General features: G+C 49.8%; 2 gene segments (V, D, J or C); both read right to left on the reverse strand.

The window, feature by feature from the left end:
- The window catches only part of LOC102508908, a 226,113-nt gene extending 220,697 nt beyond the window's left edge, over nt 1-5,416 (reverse strand). The window contains 1 exon segment of the C gene segment in view: nt 5,292-5,416. Within this exon segment, the coding sequence occupies nt 5,292-5,337 (46 nt within the window).
- A 3,669-nt stretch (nt 5,417-9,085) lies between these two features.
- LOC102505689 lies at nt 9,086-22,513 on the reverse strand. The segment is given in 3 exon segments: nt 9,086-9,121; nt 21,951-22,247; nt 22,352-22,513. Coding segments are annotated over 3 exon segments (345 nt in total).
- Nucleotides 22,514-22,787: the final 274 nt, after the last annotated feature.

Consider the following 22,787-nt stretch of genomic DNA (forward strand, 5'->3'; position numbering starts at 1 on the left):
TAACGTGTAAAATTTATGTGTAATTGATGTAACAGAGAAAAGTGGGAAGCAAAGAAGGAGGGAAAGAAAAGAGGAAAAAGCAATTAACAAGGGAAAGGGGGAGGAAGGAAGAGAAGAGGCGTGGGAGGAAGGAAGGAAGGAAGGCAGGAAGCAGGGAACGTGAGGGGGAAGGGAGGACAGCAGGCAGTGATGTGTTGTGTGGGCTTTGCACTGACTAAACCGTCTGGTGTATGTAGGATGCATAGCTCAAGCTGCCCTTGATTGGGACCCTGGAAAGAACAGTGGGGGCCAATCTTGCTGAGGACACAGTGTGAGTTCCTGCAGGGAAACCATGTTCCTACGGGAGGCATCACAGACCCAGGAGTGGGACCCCTTCCAGGCCTGTCAGATCAGGCTCTTTTACAACTGTTCTCTCATGTTCTCACTCCTGCGGGCACAGCAGATGGTGCGTCCTCCGGTGCTGGATCGGGGAGGCCCCCGGGGAGGTCTCTGGGGGCTCTCCTCTGCGGCTGTGCACTGGTGCAGGTTTCTGTCCCTCTCGGGACGTGGTTTCCCTCACTGTGTCCTTTGCACAGTAATACACGGCCGAGTCCGTGGACTTCAGGCTGCTCCACTGCAGGTAGGCAGTGCTGGTGGACTTGTCTGCAGAGATGGTGATGTGGCCTTGGAAGGATGGGCTGTATCTGGTATCTGAGTCACCAGGATAGATGGCCCCCATCCACTCCAGGCCTTTCCCAGGCATCTGGCGCACCCAGCCGATCCAGTAGCTGGTAAAACTGTACCCTGAAGTCTTACAGGAGATCCTCAGAGCCTCCCCGGGCATTTTCAGCTCTGCCACAGGCTGCTCCAGCTGCACCTGGGCATGGACATCTGCATGGGAGATGCAAGACTCAGGTCAGGGCTCACTCCTCCCCGCCCACCCTCCTCTGTGACCCTACAACCCCTGGGCCCTGACTGACCTTGGAGGACAGCCAGGAGCAGGGTGATGGCTGTGACAGACCGCATCCTGGAGGAGGAAAGGACAGGACAGCACTCGAGGACCCCCGCTGGGCAGTGAGGGAGACTGCACTGTCGAGGGGGGCACTGGGTTTACAGGGACAGTTCCTCCCCATAAATTTGCATCTTTATTGCCCCACCCTCCAGGTGAGACTCCCCAGCATTCATAACCCAGAATCCTTCGGGCAGGGAGAGGTCCTCATCTGAGCCTCACTGGAGGGGCAGGATGATGTCCAGTACTCCGCCTTCCCCCACCCCGTTCGGGTGGGAGCCCCCAGGGCCCTGCACTGCACGGAAGCACTGGAGCAGGAGGCACAGCTGTCAGTGAGCCCAGTGTTCTCAACCCCTGCGTCCGTCACTGTGTGGTCTTCACGGCAGCCTCCAGGGGGCCTGGCTGAGGTGCAGAGTGGCAGGCCCAGCCCTGACGCCCGAGCCTGCATCTCCGGGGCAGGACTGAGGCAGCTGCACAGTAACATGCTCTGCAGGTGCAGCTCCTTGCACCTCAGGTGGAGATATACTGGCCCAACCTTAGCAATGGGGTGAAGCTTATCCCTGAACGTCCCCACGCTGGTGCGGATGAAATAAAACCCCACTTTGAGTGTGGTAAGGGCTGGAATGTGTTTCCCCAAAGCTCACATGCTGAAGCGCTGCCCCCAGGGCCTCATAATGTGGCTGCACTCAGAGACAGGGTCTTAGTGGTGATAATTAATTAAAGTGAGCTGATTAGGTGACACTAACGCAGTAGGATGACAGTCCTTATAAGAGAAGGCCGTTAGGACACAGACACACACAGAGTAAGGCCATGTGAGGGCGGAAGGGCACCACCGCCCTCTAAAACTTATGAGAGAAAACCCCAAAGAAATCAACCCTGCTGACACCTTGATCCCAGGGTTCTGCCCCCCTGAACTGTATCACAATTCCCTTCTATGTTTAACTCAGGGCGTCAGGCATTGGCAAACGAGAACAGTGCTGAACCAGCCACTCTTAAGTCATCTGCTGTTAAATCCTGCAGCCTCAGGAATGTGGAAACACAATTAGATGTGGTTGGAAGCATGGATTCTGGGGAGGCTGGTCATCCTCAAGTTGCAGGGTGGGTGGGGTGGGACAAGGACGTGCCTGGGAGTGCACATGCCACACGATCCCCTCTTTCCACTTTTTAACATTTTCCCATAGATCTAGCACCAACAGCCTAAAACCATCAACCAGAAACGGAGAAGGAGCCATCCAGAGCAGGAAATGCTTCCTTCGGTCCCTGCTGATCTGGGCTCTGTGGCTTCCCAGTGAAATGGTGCCCAGCCTTACACCCCCCCACCGAGGAAGGCTGCCCTGAGAACTCTGGTGAAAGGCCTATAGGGGTTTCTCTCTTTTCAATGGCCAGTCAAGTGATGAGGGGCTTGGGGTTGGGGAGGCCACTGCCCATAGTAGGGCAGCCCGTGTCCTCCAGTCTCCTTGCACAGAGCTGTCCAGCACAACTGCTGCTGAAATCTGTGCTGACCTGCGGACGTGAACAGGAGCAGCAGGAATCCAGCATGGTGGGTCCCTGAATTCCACTTTTGCTAGGTGCATCCACACAGTCCCACGTCCAGTCCACTCTGCCAGGAAGGACTCGAGACAATGGCCAGCCCCACTGTTCCCAGAAGTGACAAGGTCAGTGTCAGTGGGTCTGCCTTCAGTGTCCACTGGGGCAGCTGGCCCTGCAGCCTTACTGACCTCCACCATCGTCCCCTCCCCGTCTCAGACTGCATTTCTTCAGCACCTGGCTCTTCTCAGAGGGGGCCACTGTGTGTTGTTTGCCTGGCGGGTGGCCCACACCTCATACACTGAGTGCCCACTGCCCTTGCCCACCCGGCTACCATCAGGTGTTCTTCATGCCAGGGTCCTTCTGAGTGTCGAATGGAATGGGAAACTCACAGACACGTCCCAGGCCAGAGGACTCCTCTCTGTCCCTGTGGGGAGCGGCCGGCTCACCTCAAAACACAGTAGGAGTCACTTATCAACACAGGTATAGTAACTCTTTCTTTTGGGGCTGAGCCACAGTCATGAGGACACCAACAGACCAGGCAACAGCCACAGCCTCAGGCTCAGTGGAGGCCTTCCTGTGCCCACTGAGGAAGCCTTCCTTCTTGAGAACTGGCACCTGTAAGTCATCACAGCCTCAGTTGTGGGCGTCTGAAGTCAAATCCTGCACATGGTCACCATCCCTGCTGAAAGGACTTAACTCTACTTGTGCCACCGTTCCCAGACCTGGTGCTCTCACTCTGGGGCTGCAGCACTCCATGTGGACCACTGTGCTGAGATGGGCGTGGCAGACCTGCCCACAGTGGACTTTGCTTTAGGGCTTATGTTGTCTCCTGGAAGACTATGCCCTAGAAGATCTGGGGACAAACACACAGTGGCCCCTTTGCAGGCACGAGGATCAGCCCCCTTTTTTTCCCCACCAGGTCCCATGTGCCCCTCTACAACCACCAGATTCCTGGCCTCAGACCACATCACAGGGGCCCTCCCACCAGGGCATGAGACGTCCAGCACCTGGGCAGCAGTTCTGGTGGAAGGAAGCCCCAGGAGCAGAAGCAGGGCCGCACTGCAATGTGGTGAATCTGGTTAGGACAGATTGCTGCCTGCCAAGTTGGGTGTCATCTGAAGACACCAAGGCTGGGCACCAAGTGGAAGGTGGGTTTTCTCCTGGTGGGGCCAAGCTGACAGCAGGTGTGACACCTTCCATAATCGACTCACACACCCAGGGGAGGAGCATTAAAGGAAAATAGTGTTTATGCTCACACTGGTTTAAGAGAGGCAAGGCAGGCTTAACCCAGGGGATTGTGATGGAGCGTTGCAGTAGGGGGGAGATGGGGCTCAGCTCTGAGTAAAACAAGGATAACCTGTAACCCATATCCAGGAAGTGGGTGATGGGTAGAGGACGGAAAAGGACTAAGAGGAGACACCAGGCAAGGGGGCTTCTGGCCCAACCACCTGACAAAGTTTTCGCTGCAGGTGGGCCATCCTGACACCTTTAGAGTGATTTCTTCCTGTGGCTTTGATTTGTATTCCCCCCATGGTTACTGACACCGATCCATTTTGCGTGTACCTGATGGCTAAGTGTGTCTCTTCTTTAGAGACACATCCATTCAAATTCCTAACTGGAATTACTTTGACCAAAGTATTGTTATTATTTTTTGTTAGGACTTCTTAGGTATTTTAGATATTAATCCCTTATTAGACTATGTTTTGCAAACAGTTTCTTCTGGTCTATAGTTTGCGTCTTTACTATGCATACTGTTTCCTTTTCTGTGCAGAATCTTCCTAGTGCCACGGGTTTACTTGTCCTCCTGTTGCTGCTTTTATCCTCAGGGGATTCCTGAAGGGCTGATACAGAAGAGGATCCCTGACACCAATGTCCCCCCTGAGTGGACGAGGGCCAGGAGCACAACACGCTTCAAGGAGGACAGAGACCAGGGGGGCTGACCACAAGCACGTGTGGTCATTCGTGCAGGTGGAAGGAAGTGTCATGAGGGGATAGCAGGTGCATGTCTGAGGCTAGAATTCCATGACTCTTTGTGACAAGGAATCAGGGACATAAAGGGGCTGGATAAAGGGAGGACCCATCTGCAAACAGAGAATGTTACTCCTCCCACTAGGGTCTGTAGACAGTATGTGTACAATAAAGCCAGAAAGAACATAACAGGAAAGGACCCTGAGGAGAGCTGGGAGCTGGAAGAGGAAGGGGAAATCACTTATCACCAGAGGAAGCCCCTACCAGTCCCTCTGTACATGTGGCTGCTCTAGGATTCTATGTAGGCAGGGTCCTCAGTGCCCCCTGCCTCCTCCGCTGTCTCTCTCTGCAGGGAGGTTTGTGTCTGGGCTCAGAATGACTTCCCCTCACTGTGTCTGCCGCACAGTAATACACGGCCGTGTCCTCAGGTTTCAGGCTGTTCATTTGCAGATACAGCGTGTTCTTGGCATTGTATTTAGAGATGGTGAATCGGCCCTTCACGGAGTCTGCATAGTATGTGCTACCACCACCAGTATAAATAATGGACACCCACTCCAGCCCCTTCCCTGGAGCCTGGCGGACCCAGCTCATGTAGTAGCTACTGAAGGTGAATCCAGAGGCTGCACAGGAGAGTCTCAGAGACCCCCCAGGCTGCACCAAGCCTCCCCCAGACTCCACCAGCTGCACCTCAGCCTGGACACCTGCAAACACAAAGACATCCTGGTCAGGAGACTGTCACACGTCCTCTGATTCACTCACTCACGACCACCCACATCCTCAGTAGCTCTTGTTGCCCATGAATTACCTTGTAGAAGAGCAGCCAGGACCACCCAGCTCAGCCCCAGCTCCATGGTGAGTCGTCTGTGCTCAGTCCTGATCAGAGAATTGGAGCAGCTGGGAATCCCGGGTCTGGGGCTCCTCTCCCAGAGCTGCATGGCCAGGGCCGGGTGGCTTTATCCTCAGAGGGAGGCCCTATTTGCATGTCGTCTAACTATATAGAAATTTGGGGCGTCGTTGGCCTCGGAAGTGGCTGTGCCCTGGAGCACCTGTGAGTGTCTATGCTTTGCTTTTGTTGGTAGCATTTGGAAATATCTGTTCTCTTATGCGAAATTTTCAGGGTAATCACTTAGCGTCCTGCTTCATTCTTCTGTTTTCTACACATGCCCACAAATCCTTTGGTGTAGCCCTCAGTGTTCCTCCCATATTGGAGACTTAAGCAACCCCCGAAGAGTAAGTCATTTGTGGACTGTCCAGGGACACAGCTTTGTGAGGAGTTGTCCCAGGGTTTTCACGTTTGCTCTGCCTGTCTGGACGTAAGTGGTCCAGAATCACTTCTAAGACAGAGTTGGACAAGCCTGGTGAGGGTTCCTGGACCCCCTCCTGTGATGAGAACATGATGATTCTGTTCTATGGTCGTGTGTATCTGGTCATGTGTGAGCAGGGGTCATGAACGCATTCTCAGGAGTCTCTAATATTTGACTTTCTATCAATGGCAGCATTCAGGAAAACATCTTTACTTATCGTGGGATTGTGATTGAAAGATGCTTAATTTCCACTGTGTTGTCTTAGTTTTACATAAATGACATGAACAATGTAACATGCTGTCGATCTCCCCTCTGCTCGGCACTTTGAAATGTACACAGAGATGCAGAGATTGTCCATGGGATGTGAGAAATGGGACCAAAGGTCACCTACCTGTGTTTGACGTCTCCATGTGGCATGAGAGCTGGGAGGAAGATTCACCCCGCACTCCTGGATCAACTGCCAAATCCCAGGTGACCTAAGGCTCTGAGTGTGAACTGCCAGGTGTGCAGCCTGAGGGTCACTGCCAACTCCTCTGTGTCATCTTTTCAAACTGAGTCTTTCGTGAAACCACTCCCCACCCAGGTGTGCTGCCCTCAGACCAAAGGCTGCAGCAGCTCGAAGGCTTTTGGGTTAGACTCATCCACACTGGTGAGGGTCTTAGCTTCAGAAGCTGGAAAGCATAACGAGGAAGAGGGAGAGTTTATTAAATATGCGTTGAGTCTGAGAGTCAGAGAAGTTCAGTAAGAAGGCACAGGGACACACATTACGTTGGATCAGAATCCCAGGCTTCATACTGAGTTTTAAGCACTGTCCTTGGAAAGACTGGGCTGAATCACGGCTCACATGCTTCTGAGAAAATTAATGTCAGTGTCCTGTATAGAGGATCAATGGATAGAGTTTACATTGATGATTGGAAAGATATTGATTTGAATAGATATTCCCATTACAAATTTCTGTAAAGAATACTGCTGTTTTTATAAATAAAAGTAGCTGGCTTTATCCAAATTCAGAAGGAAGGTGGAAGTCTGAAAGCCATCATGAGACACATGAACTGGGCTCCCCTCGGTATGTGCAGGAACACATATACACACACATGCACACACAGGTGCACAGGTGCATACGTGTAGAGACACCTAGTCTTGTATCGTATCTGCATGAAAAACTTCCTCAGTCCATGATATTGTCTTTGACACACACTAAACATAATCCTCTGACAGGAAACTGCTGGTATAGGAGGGAAAATGGAGGACCCGTATTTTCCAGTAATGAATGAGCGACTCTACTTTTCTTGGATCCCACGACAGGGGCTGCAATGCTGGACTTAACAGTACCTCAGACGCCATCAGCACATGGCCCTGCACTGAGCTCTGTGTTTAGTCCTTGTTTCCACTTTACAGCATGTGTGAAGGCCCCACGAGCACCTGCACACAGTGTTTTCAGTGAATGTGAGCTTTAATTTCACCTAAAGATATACTGACTATGTAAATGCCTGGTTTAATGGTGAGTTGGTCCTAAAAGATGTAAGAAAGTGGCAGTTTTCCATGGTGGGGCTCCAATTTTTCAGTCCTATCAGCAGAATTTTGCTTTACTCTTGTACCTCTGTATGTTACAAAATTATCACATCCTTTATCTGTTATTCTTCAGTCATGGGGAGGGGTCCAGATAACACAGTCTCACCTGCATGTAGCTCCTTGTTCAGAACATCTGAGCATGCTGGGAACAACGCAATTGCTCTCTGGAGTCTCAGATAAGCCACAGTCTGTTTGCTGCTCCATCTCCAGGCTTAAATATAAAAACCTGCATAATCCAGATCTGGTGTGGAGTTTCCTTCCAATGAGTGTCTCTATATGTGAATTCTTTTTTTTTTTTTTTTGTTTTGCCACCCACATAATTCACTTTTATTTCACCATGAAAATTAACCCATTAACCCAGCAGTGTCTGACTGGGGCAGCCTGGCTTCTGCAAAAAAACTGACCCAATCTCACAAACTGGGAAAAATAACACTAATAATGAATTCACAGAAACCTCAGTTAAATAGAGTTTGGTGACAGCACGGTGGGCTCTCATGTCCTAAAGGATAGCAGAGTCCAGCTGTGTGAAGAAGAAAGACGCCCTGTTCCCTCCTGGCAAAGACTTAGGCAGTGAGGGGTGGTCACAGCTCAGTCAGTGAGGAACTCTGGGTGCCTTTTTCACTACAGCCCCTCCTCCAACACCCATTCCCGTCTGCAAAATAGTTCTTATCCCCGTGTATGCTAGGAACTTGCCGGTGGCTCAATGTGATTCCAGGCCCTGAAGGCAAATCGTTGTTGATACCAGATTGAAACATTCCTTTTTGCTGGAGAAATAACTGGCCATCTCTTTGTTTCAGGTCAACATTTTCATGTCCCTTATGGAATCAGAGAAGACCCCGTATGACTGTGGGGCTGCGGAGCAAACATGTGTGGGACCCACAATGGTCCCATGGCTGCGCCCTTTGTTTCTCCACCACCCTGGAGTTTGAGTCTAAGTCATTCTCCTGGAGCCCAGCTTCCACATCTGTGCAGTAGGAAGCTCTGCAGGCTTTGTCTGAGAACTATTGTAAGGTGTGTCCTTCGTAGGTAAGACCTTGTACTGTAAGCAAGTACTTAATTGGCATTCAGACTGTGTTTAAAATCAGGTTGTTCCAGCTGTAAGTGGCCGGTCTTCCTCCCACTCCTTGGGAATAGGGGCTGATCTACTGGGCCTGTGCTGAGCATCCTTCAGCCTGGCTCCTTTAGAACCAGACTGATCCCTTAGACCTGACTGGTGTTGGGCTTGCTGGCTATTTGTGCTATTTGAGCAGTTTGACCCTTTATGCTGCTTGGAAATGATTCCTTTTCTCTCCAGAAAACCTTTTGAGAAATGGGGTCCCAATATATAACTGTTTTGAGGTCACTTCAGCAGTAGGAACCCCAGCTGAGTTTGTGTCAAAAACAGGGAGCTGCCTTATGCAAATTTGTAGTGAAATGGACAGACCTGGCCAGAGGCAATCATGCTTCCATTAAACGTATGTCTCATCGGCTGTTATGAAGAGTTGCTGGAGTCCTCAAACTTGCTTTTCTTGAAATCAAGTCAGACAAATACATAAAATCTCCAAGTCTGCATGGAATGCCGACTTCCCTCATTATTATGCACCTTTGAATTATGCCTGGGAGCCTTACATCTTCTGTTGTAAACTATGGTCATACGATTAACTGAGGCAAACAGGGACTAAGGGAAGAAAACTGGGCCTCTGAAGCCTCGGGCTCCCCTTCCCTGGCCTGTGTGTCTCAGGCTTCCCTCCAGCACCAATTCCTCCCTCTCCTCTTACTCCTGCACCTCCTCTGTTCCCTCAGGTCTTCCACAGTCAGTGTCTCAGCCAACTTCCCGCTTCCTCTGAAATTCTCCCCATATTCATTCCTCCAACTTGTCAGGTCTTGTTATCTTAATCTTCATCCTTATGAGGACCCAGAGGGCCATCTCCTCATTTCTTTTTTTTTTTTTTTTCCTCGGGACTAAACCTGAACTGTAGTCAAAGATTTTCCAAACCAACGTTGCTCACGGAGAAATTTAATGTGGCCCCTCAGACTGTTCAGCACGGCTTCTCTGACTTACATCGTCCTGTTCCTGCAGGTATTGTTGTGTCATGCCTAGCACTTTTGTAAACCGCTTGCTGGGAGAATCCTAAAAGGTGTTTAGAATTTCAGCCAGGAGGAGAGTCCACTAACTTGTTATATAGAAATTCTCTAGCAGCAACTAGGCAAATTCATTGGGCAATTCCTGAGACATTCTCAACTCTTTTATTTGGAATAAAAATTCAGGTTTCCCATGAAAATCTGTTGAATATGTTCATGTTTATTTCAATCAACTGCAAATAATTTTAGAAGAAAACTGCTGTTTTGCTTCATATGTTTATTCTTCCTGGGCCGCTTTTAAACCTAGTTTACAAATAAGCTGACACAGGACATGTCAACTGTAGGGAAGAGGTGCAGGATGGAATGGGAAACCGTGTCCACCTCTTATTTTCTTAATGTGGCAAACCACCTCTGTCACAGTGTAGGTGAGACACCTAGAAGGACACATGCTAAGATTCCTAAACTGCATTTACAGCGAATGAAGGCCCCAGAAAAACCCAATTCCCTCCTGGTTCTGCTTTTATTGTCAAGATCCAGGACTTTGAAAAAGAGACTCTTATAAATGCATGCGCTTCAGGCACTGTCAGCCCTCTGAGCAGCCCTCCCATCATCCTCCTAGTCCCCAGTGGCTCTGAGGAAAGACATGGAGTCTCCCCAGTCCCTTCTCTTAACAGAAGTTTCTCCAGGTTGATGATGAGCTTCCTTCCGTCCTAACGGTCATGGAGCCGCACTCTCCCTGCTCAGCTGAACGACTGAGAGCAGCCCAGGCTCAGGGAAGTAGAGCAGTTCCCACAGTGGGGACCTGTGACGAGCCTCGACACGTCTGTGCCCTGAGCCTCCCCTTATATTTAGGCCCTTCGAGAGATGCACACAGTTTATGCATTCATTTCTCCACCTTTGTCCATTTTACGGTTAAGACTGTTCAGTGAAATATTATGGTAGAATTACTGTATCTCCAAAGAGAGAAGTAATTCTAGAACTTGATAGAATACATTAAATTAAATGAAATGAAAGCATTTTTATTCGTTCTGTCTCTGATGGTACTAACGCAAGTTCTGGAAGAATTGATTTTTTTCTCCCATCGAATCAGCTATCACCTTCCATGTTTTCGAAGCCTCACGCTGGTATTTGCAAAATTCACAGTGCACCTTCCTTCAGGGTTCAAATATATTCCATAAACATCTACCTAGGATTAATCAATCTCCTACAAGTAAAGAAATCCTTCAAGCCATAGAGCCCAAAAGAGAATGGTGCAAGGCTCAATGCCTCATCACTCCTTGAACTTGTACCTGTGGTTCCTCGGTTTCCTGAGGAGACAACCTCAGGGCTGGGAGTGGAGCCGTGTCAGCCCCTAGGGGCAGGAAACTGCACAGTAAACACAGCAGCACTGTGTTGTCACGAACCCTCACACAACACTAACAGCCACCCCGTGTTCCTGAATTCTTTACTATAATTGATTAGTGAACTGCATTCTTTATTATTCCAGTTGCTAAAGCTGGCCAGTCCCTTTTTGCCTTCAATGGGGAGAATTAAACTTACTGGGTCATTACTGTTCCAGGAACTCGTTTGTTACGAATATGACAGGCCAGTCAAGAAACAAGCACCACACGGAGGGTTGGAGTACTCAGATATATTACGCCTGCGGGCTCAGAGGGGCTTCTGCTCCGAAACTCTGAGCACCTTCAAGATGTGCACATGAGGTTTTACAGGGTAAAGTACAAGCTTGGGGTATTTGGCCAATAGGCATGGAACAGCTTTAGCAGCATTATCATCACAAAAGTGGAGGCAGGGAGGCAGCAAGCAAACATTCCAAAGCCAAATATGTATCTTTGAAATTCCAGCTGGCTAGCAAAAAAACATAAACAGCAAACCAACACTGATAAACTTAGATTTACAAGTTAGTCTAGCAGAACTCAGATCAGTATTCCAATACTTAGACTTGTGAGTTATCTTGTTAGCCCAGCCCAGCCTCTCCTTCACATTCCTAGACCTGTGAATCATCTTGTTAGACCAGCCCAGCTTTTCCTTCACATTCCCCCCTCTTGATGCTTTCACAACCCTAGTTGGTGTAAGCATCACCACTTATCTGTTGCAGGGGCTCATAATTGGAAGCTAACATCTGAAGTTTTATAGCCTCTATCCACTCACTGACAAAGCGGGTCAGGAAGTTTAGTACACGGGGCCCAATTAGCAGAACTGCAAAAATCAGGAGCAAGGGACCTATGAACGGTGCCAGCCAGGAGGTCCAGCCTCAGGGGCCTGTCCATGGGCTCTTATCTAAAATATGTTTTCTCTCTTCTACTCGGTCTTGTAGCTCTTGAACTATACCTGTAACAATTCCTGATTGATTGGCATAAAACAGTACTCTTCATTTAGGAAGAGGCATAGTCCCCCCTCTTTGGCCTTGAGTAGGTCCAGACCCATCCTGTTTTGTAAGACCACCTCAGCCAGAGAGTCAATCTGATTTTGCAGAGTTCCCAGGGTTTCTGCTATTCATTGAAGATCATGGCTGAATTCATCTGTAAGCTAAAAATACAAGTTGGTACATGGACCATTTTTCACCCGGTTCCATGCAGGTGCATTGTACAGCCAAGGGGAGTGAGGGCATTAGCGTCAGTAGCATCAGCCTTATGATTATCTTAGACATGATGCTGCAGTGATGGCACTAATTATACCAAGGTATAAAATAGCTACCAGGATTCTATGGCCTATGTTCCAGTCAGGTGGGGCGGCGCTAGATATCCCCACTGCTAGTACGCAGACTAGTATAGCAAACAAGGAAAGAGGCAAGGGAGCACAAAAGAAATACATTTAACAGCTGTGTTGAGCTTTCCTCAGGCTTCGGCCATGCGTTGACTAGCCAGCCTCTGGGAGTGGCTAGAGCAGGGCTCGTCGATCCTCAAGCTTCAGCCGTGCATTGGCTAGCCAGCTTCCAGGTGTGGCTAGAGCAGGGCTTGTCGATCCTTTTCTGGTCCCTCTTGATCTTGAGCAGGTCTCCTGGGACACACTCAATTTCCCAGGGACCCTCTGTCTGAGGTGAAGTTGCTCTCTTAACCCTGGAGTGGTGGATCCAAGGGATGATTCCTGCAACTTTAACAGCTGTAGGGGTAGTTAATACCACTAAATATGGTCCCTTACAGTGAATAAAGGCATGTGTCACTAGATGGCCCCCTACTTGACAGGATCGTGGTTGGCAGAAATGGCAGGCAGTTGAGTCCCCAGTAGCCCCTATAATAGTTGTCTTTTTCTTGGTCGGGGGGGCTACAGTTTGGGTCACCACAGAATACTCTGCTCCTGTGTCTACCATAAAAGTCATTGGTTGGCCCCCTATAAACATCTTGACCTTGGGCTCCCGGGGGCCCAGGGGCAGGGGGCCTGTCTCTCCTATTCTGAGTTGACCCCAACCAGTCCGATGTGACTACTGGCTCGTGGCTCCAGCTGATAAGTAGGCCTTTTGGGGGTGCTCTCTTTCCATCCTTTCTGTTTGGGCACTCGTTCTTCCAGTGTCCTGTCTCCCGGCAGTATGCACACTGGTCTTGGCCCAGGGGCATCCATGGTTGGGGTCCCCTCTTCCGGGGTGGTGCAGGATTCTGGCTGAAGCTTGTTTTCCTCAGGGCTGCTGCAAGGAATGTGGCTTTCTGCTTCATTCGCTGGTCTGCTTCTCGTTGGGCTTCCCGTTCTCGGTTTACAAAAACTTTGTTTGCAACTTCCAGCAGCTGTGTAGCATTCATCTCGGTGAATCCATCCAGTTTTGGGGGTTTATGGCGTATATCTGGGTATGATTGGGTTATGAAGGCAGCGTTGACCATCCACTGGTTTTCTTGGGCCTCAGGATCAAGAGGAATGTAGACTCGGAATGCTTCACATAGTCTCTCATAGAAGTCAGTGGGGGTTCCCTCTGGCCTCTGGGTCACTGTGGTCGTTTTAGACATGTTAGTTGGCTTCTTGGCTCCTGCTCTTAGCCCTTGTAGGATGGCCTCCTGGTGCTCACGCAGTGCTTCTCTTTCTTGTTGGGTGTTAAAGTCCCAATCTGGCCTGGTGTCATGGCCCACCCCTCAACATCCATTGTGTCTTCAGGGGCTCAGCCCTGCAGCCATTTTTGTGCTTCAGGGAGAATGCGTCTCCTCTCCTCTGTATTGAACAGAGTCAGAAGCAGCTGGCGGACATCTTTCCAGGTGGGCCAGTGAGAATGGAAGATAGACTCTACGAGGTCACTCATAGCCTGCAGCTTTTCGGAGTAGGAAGTTGTATCATGGCACCAATTGAGAAGGTCTGTGGTGCTAAAGGGTTTGCAGTAGAGTACAGGGTGCCCAGGCTGAACAGTCCCGTCTTCCCCAACTTGCTGTGGCCCTTGTGTCTCCCGCAGCAGCATTTGGAGGGCCAGTGGTGCTGGCCTCCCGGCTTGTGCTGAGCGGAGTCTCCTGCCTATGGCTCAGGCTGGGGGCTGGGCTCTGCTTCTGGGTCCTCCGACGGGAGGTGTTGGTGCCCCGGGGGCATACAGAGGGGGTAGGCATATCTGTCTTCTGCGTCTCCCTTGAAAATAGGCTTTTTTCTGTCTGTCATTTTGGCCTGGACTGGCTGTTCTACTAATATCTTGCATTGTCCAGGTCCATTTGAGCAGAACCGAATCCATGGGGGTAGAGTCTGGGTGATATTCAGCCAGGAGTCAATGTAAGGGAATTGATCTGGGTGGCCTGGGGTTCCAATGATTATTTGATAGACTGCTCACACTGTTGCTAGGTCCAGAGTTCCTCCTGAGGGCCACCCGTCTCCAAAGGCCAGCAAATCAAGCTCACACAAAGTGCAGAGCCTGCCGAGGATCACTCGAATTCCATAGTCTCCTGAGAACCCCTTTTTGAAATTCTTAATCATGCAGTCTAGAGTGGTGGGTTTAAACTTAGAGCCTCCCATTTTTTTAGATGTTTGGGAAGGTAGCCTTTATATCTTTTCTTTCTTCACTCCTCAAAACACCGGATTTCCCAGAGAGACTGCTCTCTTGCTGGGTCTATGAGTTGTTTTAAGGTTAACTTGGTCAGGGACTCTGGGTTCCAGTCACAGCTGATGCCTCTGGAGCTCAAGGCCTCAAGCAGTTCCAGGGACTTTCTTCATTAAATCCTCTCTATATCCTGAACTAAATTATCAGGGGCATGGGACTGATGGCAGATGGTAAAACAAATGGACTAGAAAAGGGACCTCCAAGGCCGGGTGAGCCCAGTCCAGAAGGAATTCATCTTCTAAACGCGAGTCCTGGGGGTCTGGGGCTAGGCAAAAGGGGCACTACTTGGGTCAGTTCAGTAGGGGAACACTAAGTCTCGGGTGTTCTGTGACAGAATCAGGTAGGAGACTTTCTCAAAGAAATAGCATCCTAGCCTCCGAGGGCACAGGGGTGTTGACCCATTGGCTGTCTATGTCCTTTTCCCTCCCAGTGTGGCCACCCTGTGCCGGTGTCACAGACAAGACAAGGGAGGGTTTTCATAGCGTCCGCCTGGCCACTCCCCTAGCAGGGACGAAGGTGCCTCTTAGCTTTGGCGGGTCAGTATAAGCTGCTGACTCCGATCGGGACCCTGAGGGACCGATACCGCCCTGAGACGTATGAGGTCAGAACGGAACCGCAGGTTGGGACTCACTCAAACTCCGTAGCAGAATGCCGTGGAGCTACCAACTCGAGCCTGATCGCATGCTTCACAGGCTGCTCATTCACTCCCGCAGACACACAGAGAGGTTAATATCATTCCTCCCACCAATACCAATATCCTGTTTCCTGTAGGAGGGGATCCGCCTCCTCTTCTGTCCACTGGGACAGGACCTGATACCTGACCTGATTTCCCATCTGAAATACCATCAGACAGAGAGCCTGTAGGAGGGGGTCAGCTTCCTCTTCTGTTCAGTGGGACAGGACCTGATACCTCCCGGGGGTTCCTACCTTGTCCGGACGGCCACCTGGTGAGTCTATCCGTCCCTCCATGGAGTCTGGATCTGGTTGTAGCTCAGCCACCCAAGGGGCCGAGTTGCCATCACGAAGGAGAACCCGGAATATCGTCGGGCGGCGCCACCTCATTCGCTGCTGGAATTCCATCCCCCGGTCAGCCAGAGCCACCAGTCCAGCGGCTCAAGGGGCCGGTGTGGTTTTATCTCGCTGGGGCCTCCAGAAATGTAACGGGAATGAGAGGCCAGTCAAGAAACAAGCACCACATGGAGGGTTGGAGTACTCAGATGTATTACGCCTGCGGGCTCAGAGGGGCTTCTGCTCCGAAAATCTGAGCACCTTCAAGATGTGCACATGAGGTTTTATAGGGTAAAGTACAAGCTTGGGGTATTTGGCCAATAGGCATGGAACAGCTTTAGCAGCATTATCATCACAAAAGCGGAGCAGGGAGGCAGCAAACAAACATTCCAAAGCCACATATGTATCTTTGAAAATCCAGCTGGCTAGCAAAAAACATAAACAGCAAACCAATGCTGATAAACTTAGATTTACAAGTTAGTCTAGCAGAACTCAGATCAGTATTCCAATACTTAACCGTGTGAGTTATCTTGTTAGACCAGCCCAGCTTTTCCTTCCCATATTGAGAGCCCCTCTAATTCTGGGTAAGTCTGGAGGCTGGTCTGGATGATGTAACATCTTTTGGAAGTTCTAGTTTGTGGATAATGTGTTTCCTTTATCTCCTTCTCAATCCTCCTTGAAGGAAGACATCTACCACTTGCTACAGTTTTTATTCTTAAAGGGGCAATCGTTTTCTTGAGGAAAATTGCAGTTTACCCAAATGCAGACTCAATGTTTAGGATACCTGACATGAGAACCAGGGCTCCATTTACAGCCAGATGTACTTCCACGCAGATGGGCTCCACTGGGTCTTGGTTGATCAACACCCTGATCTATGGGCTAAATGTGAGACTCTCCCAGCTACCTGGACACTGCCAAGACCTGCGTCCAACTTTTGTTCATACGGCCCGACCTCAGCATGAGCTCAACAGCAAAACCTGTACTGGAGCCTCTCGGCTCCCCCGCTTCACCACTGAAGTTCCTCATGATTGCTGAACACTGATGGACCACTTTCCGCCTCCTGATCGTCTCCAAGATTCTCCTCAGAAGCCGTGTTTTCACAGTACTTCTCAGGAGACAGAGATGCAAGCGTCACAACTTGCAACCTGGATAGCTTATCTACTGGGAAAGACACTTCCAGAAGAACTCCTCAACCTCAGCGGAAAGGTCTCCAGCAGGTGCTGCTCACCAGCCCTTGTGCCACCAGTCTCCCGAGAGTGAGAACTTGGGTCCACGTGACACACCTAAGAAGGCAGCTGGGCCCTGAACATTCCTGCTCATCTGGCGACCCGACTGTGGAGACTCTCAGAATTGAGGGCAACATCAGCTGAGACAGCTTCCCAAGGCATCTGTGCCAGACCTATTGGACAATTGCCTGCCGAGTCTCTGATGAGAATATAACATGTGAGGTGATCTCCAGCCTCCGGTCTTGATAACACAGGGACTTATGGTGAGAGAGCCTGCGCGCTCTCCCTCTCACTGCTCCATGTTGCTGGAATGTGGCCTCAATAGGAGCACTTTCCATCTGACATGAGACGTTTCACCCAGAGGAGTTCCTTCCTGGCGCTGACAGACAAAAACGTGAAAAAACCCAGAAATCCTAAGTCTTCATCAGTGATGTTTTCAGAGAAAGTTCTCAACCTTGATCAAATGGCAAAAGGCAAAATATAAAGAAATCCTCAGTTTAGTAAAATTGGGTGAGCAGAGGGGAGCTCTCATGCCGTTTGATGGCCTCAGAGCCCAGCTGGGGGAAGCAAGGCTTCCCCGTCTTTCCTGGGCAGGACTCTGCCAAGAGAAATGCACGGGCTCTGGTTCCCTAGGGCTCTCTCAGGCCCTTCCCCCCTTGATGAAGGAGGCATCTCCTTTTACTGAAGACGAGCATGTGGCTCATCAGGTTTGCAGACGCCATACTGAAGCTGTTTACTGGTCCAAAGTAAGCCCACTTTTGTTATTGAAACAACTGCTCGTCTATTTGTGTTACATCAAAAAAAGCTAACTTCCCATGAGAATGTTGACTTTTATCTCCCTTATTTCCTTTTGATTTCCTTGTAAGTTACCGAGGAGGTCCCTGGGATGGACGTTAGCTCCCACCTCCACAGATATTCCTGGTCACATCCATGCTCAGAGGAGAGAAGGTGGCCCCCACCAGCCTGCAGGGGGTGAGGGGAGGTGAAGGGGTGCTGTGACTCCTGAGGGGGAGGGGATGTGTGTGCTGGGGAAGGTCTAGTGATTTCTGTCAGGGTGGGTCACAGTGGGGCAGGGATACAAGAGCAAGTGTGTTGGATATACTGATACGGTTTTAAGAATTACAAGCACTGTTATTACAGTTGTAAAACAAGTAACAATTTGCTACATGTCTCATATGTGAAACATTTATTAATATTGTAACAAATTATTGTTCTGAGGTAAAATCCTTAGTTATTCCAGATACAAAGGCAGGAAATTTTAAATGTTGCAAGAATCCAGTCCAGCCTGGGCTCTGTCGGGGCTTCTGCAGACTCAGGCTCAGAAAAGACAGCTCTGACATCCAGGTCCCATAATCCATGCGAACCACGAGCCCCTCCCCAGTCCTGGGGTCTGGTCTGGTGCCCCCTTGTCTTGTATGTCTATGCTCGGGGCCCTCCTGCCCACAGAGCGGGAACGTTGTGTGAACGGAGTGTAATGTGGACTCTGAGTGCACTGAAGACCAAAGTCTGGTGTCTGCCTTTCCATTAAGTGAGAATAATTTACACACAGCAAATGTAGACTCTGTATGTCAACAATGATATAAATTTGACAACATATAAATATTTTATCTTAGTTTTTCACCATTATTGGCATTTGAGTCTAGTTTCCTGTTGTGGGAGCTGCCGTGTGCAGTGTGGGATGCACGGCCACATGCAGTGAATCTGCCCACTAGGGAACTGGGTACCTGCAGCCCACCGCACATGTGATGGGCCACCCTGTCTCCAGACATTTCTAAATGTCCGCTGGGAAACAAAATGACTGCAGTGTCACACAGACATCAATTTCAAAATATACAACATTCCTCATTCTAATCTAGGGAAAGGCACTGCAGGAAACAGGACTGGGGACACTGTTGAGGATGAAATGCCTGGAAATACATCAAGGGTGGAGGGCAGAGTCAAGGATGCCCAGAAGAATCATTTGTGTCATTAAGCATCTGTAAAGTTGACAACTACAATTGTAGTTAGTGAATAAATATCAAATAAAGGTCCCATGGAGAAATATTTCTGTGAATCTGTTCCTAAGTTAGATGAGGAATAAATCACACACAAGCCTGAATCCATGAAAAAGGCCCAAGTTCAGATCAGGAAGTTTCCCTGAAAAATTATGGGTGGGCTTCCAGGAGAGACGGTGAACCAGTGGAGAATCCTCCATCTCTGGGAGGAAACCCGTCCACGGCTGATTCTGCACCTGCTCTGAAACGGGTCCTCTGGTTTCCTCATGGCCCTGGGTGCCCCCTGGTGGCCTGAGCCCTCCCTGCAGGGATGGTTGTGTCTGGCTCACCCTGATGTCCCCTCACTCGCTCTCCTTCCTGTGACAAAAGCACACGGCTGTGTCCTCAGGGACCCCAGAGATGAGCTGTAGGGACACATGGCCTTCAATGTGTCTCTGGAGATGGGGGGGAATTTTTGGAGAGGCAGGGTGTATGCTGTCCAGAACCCAGACCCAAGCACCCCAGGCTCTGCTGGGCTTTCCCTGGAGGAGGATGGACCCAGACCCACCAGGAGGCACTGTGTGTGGTGGAGAGGGGGGTTTATGTTCTTGTCAGTTAAGCCTCTGGCCCTCAGAGGATGACGTCAGTGAAGAGGAGACCCCGGCCCTGGGTGGCAGAGGTGCTGTGATGGCCCTGAGCCCTGCGTGTGGTTCTCATGCACGTGGGGTCGTGTTTCCGCACGAACATGGAGGGTCAGGTCAGGCCCTGTCTCTGGGCACGGGAGGCAGTGCTGGCTTATATCCATGGTGGACCCACCTTCTGCTCACTGACCACAGCTGCTCTCCTCCCAGAGCAGGGAGTTCAGTCCAAGGAGAGTCGGAGGGCAGGGGAGTGACCGTCAGCAGAGCAGGACCTACTTTCCCTCCCAGTGTTTCATGTGAAAACGTCCTGAAGTTACGCCTGTTACTAACAACTGGAGTGGGCGTCTCCCACACTCCTCCTCTCGTGCCCCCCAGCCCCCCGGTCCCCTCTGCTCCCTGCTCACCTGCTTGGCATCTCTGCTCTGACTCTCAGCTGCTGGTTAAACAAAAGCTGTGCTCTTTCCTGGACATCACACCAAAGGTTTTACACATTTCCTGCCACCGTGTTGGCATTTATTACAAATTAGTGAACTCAGTTCAACAGCACATGTTCTGTTATTTTCTTAATCTGTTCCTCAATGCTTCACCTCTCATCCTGTGTCTACAGTGTGTTCCTCAGACCCCCCCTTGCAAATCATGAACAGACTTTAAGACGTGCATTCCTTTCTGCTCTGAGATTTGGTTGGTTCTCGATTTGAGTACATTTTATATCGTTATTTCCAAATTATACCAAAACTGATAGATATTGGACATTAATATGTTCAGGATCATTCTACCCACTCCTGTGAGGCCGAAACCATTTTTCAGTAGAAGTTCATGTGACTCTTGGAGATGATCATAGCACATATGTGAAGAAAAGATGATTTTTCCTTTGCAGTACGGCACTTACTTTCCCATATATGCCTGAAAGACTCATCATTTGTGTATTACTTGGGTAGAGATTCCATTACAGAATAACAGACTGGGCAGCTCAAACAGCAGAAATGCATTTCTCTCAGATCTGGAGGCCGGAAGTCCAAGATCAAGGTACCCAGATGTTTGGGTTCTTCTGAGGCCTTTCTCCTTTGCCTGCAGGGGCCCCGTCCTCACTGAGCCTCAGATGGACTTTTCTCCCATGTCTGTGCATCCATGACGCCTCTGTGCATCTGCTTTCTTCTTCTGAAAGTTGGCAGTGTCACCAAAAGGAGGAATGACCAGAGGTTTCCATGTTCTTCAGAGTTAGATTCGGCTCTCAGAGAATCATGTCAGTGAAGATAAGAACCCTGACTCTGAAGTTGACACTGACCATTTGACCACACATCACTGAAGTTCCTTGAAATGCTTTCCTCAATTAGTTCTGGACCTGCGGGATTCTGTGTCCATCTTTGCAAGTCCCAGGTTTATCAAGAAACCTGCTGAGTCTTGTTAGTGGGAATCCTCACCTGGAACTCTGATCACCCTCAATATGTGATCCAATTCACTACACCTATCATCCCCCAGAGAATATTTAACCACCCCGGTCTCCTGTACCACGAATCCTCTGGAGACAGTCTGCCCAGAGTCCCCCGAACTTGAAATCTCCTCACAGTAATTTTCCACCCGGTCAGCATCACCACCTTCTTGTCCATAAACCTCCATTTATCATCTGAATTTGAAACTGAACCAGGTAACCCAAACTGCCACAAATACCCAAAGTGAGATTTGCATTCCTTTATTGAAATTAAATTTATATCTAAACTTTATTATCAACCTCACAGCCCCCATCAGTTTAATTCATGCCTCAATGGAGCTTGTCTGTTCGAAATACTTTCTCCTTAAGTCAGCTCACAGCACTTTGTGCTCAGGGACACTGGACCGCACTTCAGGACAAAACATGGGCCAATTTAAGCAGTAAAATTTTCTACATATACCAGAAAGTGTCAAAAACATGGCACTAACTGGACCTGGAAGGAGACTCATTTACATGATGGGAGTTGAAACAAGAGGGCAGAGCATCACCCCGATCGACCTCAGGTGGGATTGTTAGTGTGTTGGGGATTCAAAGTGCTGCCCAAATTGTAAATGTCCAGGAGTTCAGAAAATGCAACATTTGTCAATTTGGGCTGGAAATAAATTTTGCCCAGATGTGATCTGTAGACCCCGGACTCCGTGAGCAATGAGGATCCCTGCACACGCAGTCCTGGGCAGTGTGGAACTGGCATCTGTGACGTGTATCCTGCTCACTGCAAACCATGCGTGCCCTTTGACAGAAAGATGGATGGTGTGCAGCCTCCTGCCCCGGGAGCAGAGACAAAGGTGAGCAACTGTTTGCACGTGTTTTCCCAGTGCCTGTGCCTTCTCACGGTATTCATCAGGTTTGAAAATTTCTGAGTCACCTTTAAAATTACACTAAAGTTTAACATTGTTTGGAGCTTTATTTCAGTTGTAAAAATACATCCTGATTATGAATATTATTGTCAGAAAGCAACACATACCTCAACAATGAAAATTTAGAATCCAGCAGAGGGTCTGTAGTAGAGTTGACTGGCGGGAAAAGGAAACCAAGGATTGTAACTACAAACTCCTCCCACACCTCTGCACCTGCTCCTGGGGCTCAGCCCTGCCCTTAGTGGGTCGTGAGCACCCCCTGGGGGCTGTGGGTGCCCCAGGGAGTGAGGTTTTTGTCTGGGCTCACAATGACTTCCCCTCACTGTGTCTGCCGCACAGTAATACACGGCCGTGTCCTCAGTTTTCAGGCTGTTCATTTGCAGATACAGCGTGTTCTTGGCGTTGTCTCTGGAGATGGTGAATCGGCCCTTCACGGAGTCTGCATAGTATGTGCTACCACCACCACTATTAATAGCTGAGACCCACTCGAGCCCCTTCCCTGGAGCCTGGCGGACCCAGCTCATGTCGTAGCTACTGAATGTGAATCCAGAGGCTGCACAGGAGAGTCTCAGAGACCCCCCAGGCTGCACCAAGCCTCCCCCAGACTCCACCAGCTGCACCTCAGCCTGGACACCTGCAAACACAAAGACATCCTGGTCAGGAGAATTTCACACATCCTCTGATTCCCTCACTCACGACCACCCACATCCTCAGTAGCTCTTGTTCTCCATGAATTACCTTGTAGAAGAGCAGCCAGGACCACCCAGCTCAGCCCCAGCTCCATGGTGAGTCGTCTGTGCTCAGTCCTGATCAGAGAACGGAAGCAGCTCAAAATCTCGGGCTGGGGCTCCTCTCCCAGTGCTGCAGGGCCAGGGCCAGGTGGCTTTATCCTCAGAGGAAGGCCTATTTGCATGTTATCTCACCATATAGGAAGTCAGGGCCTTGCTGTCCTCGCCCCTGAGCAGCTATGAGTGTCTGTGGTTTGCTGGTGTTCGTAGCCTTTGGAAATATCATGTTTATTGTGTGAGTTTTCAGGGCAAACACATAGAACCTGTATATTTTACATGTGCACACGGATTCTGTGATATTGCTGCCAGAGTTCCTCCCACGTTGGTGATGTACGCAGCCCCCAGACGGGTAGCGCATTGTGGTCTGTGCAGGGACACATGTTAGG

Source organism: Camelus ferus, chromosome 6, assembly GCF_009834535.1.
Source record: "Camelus ferus isolate YT-003-E chromosome 6, BCGSAC_Cfer_1.0, whole genome shotgun sequence".
Classification (NCBI taxonomy): Eukaryota; Metazoa; Chordata; class Mammalia; order Artiodactyla; family Camelidae; genus Camelus; species Camelus ferus.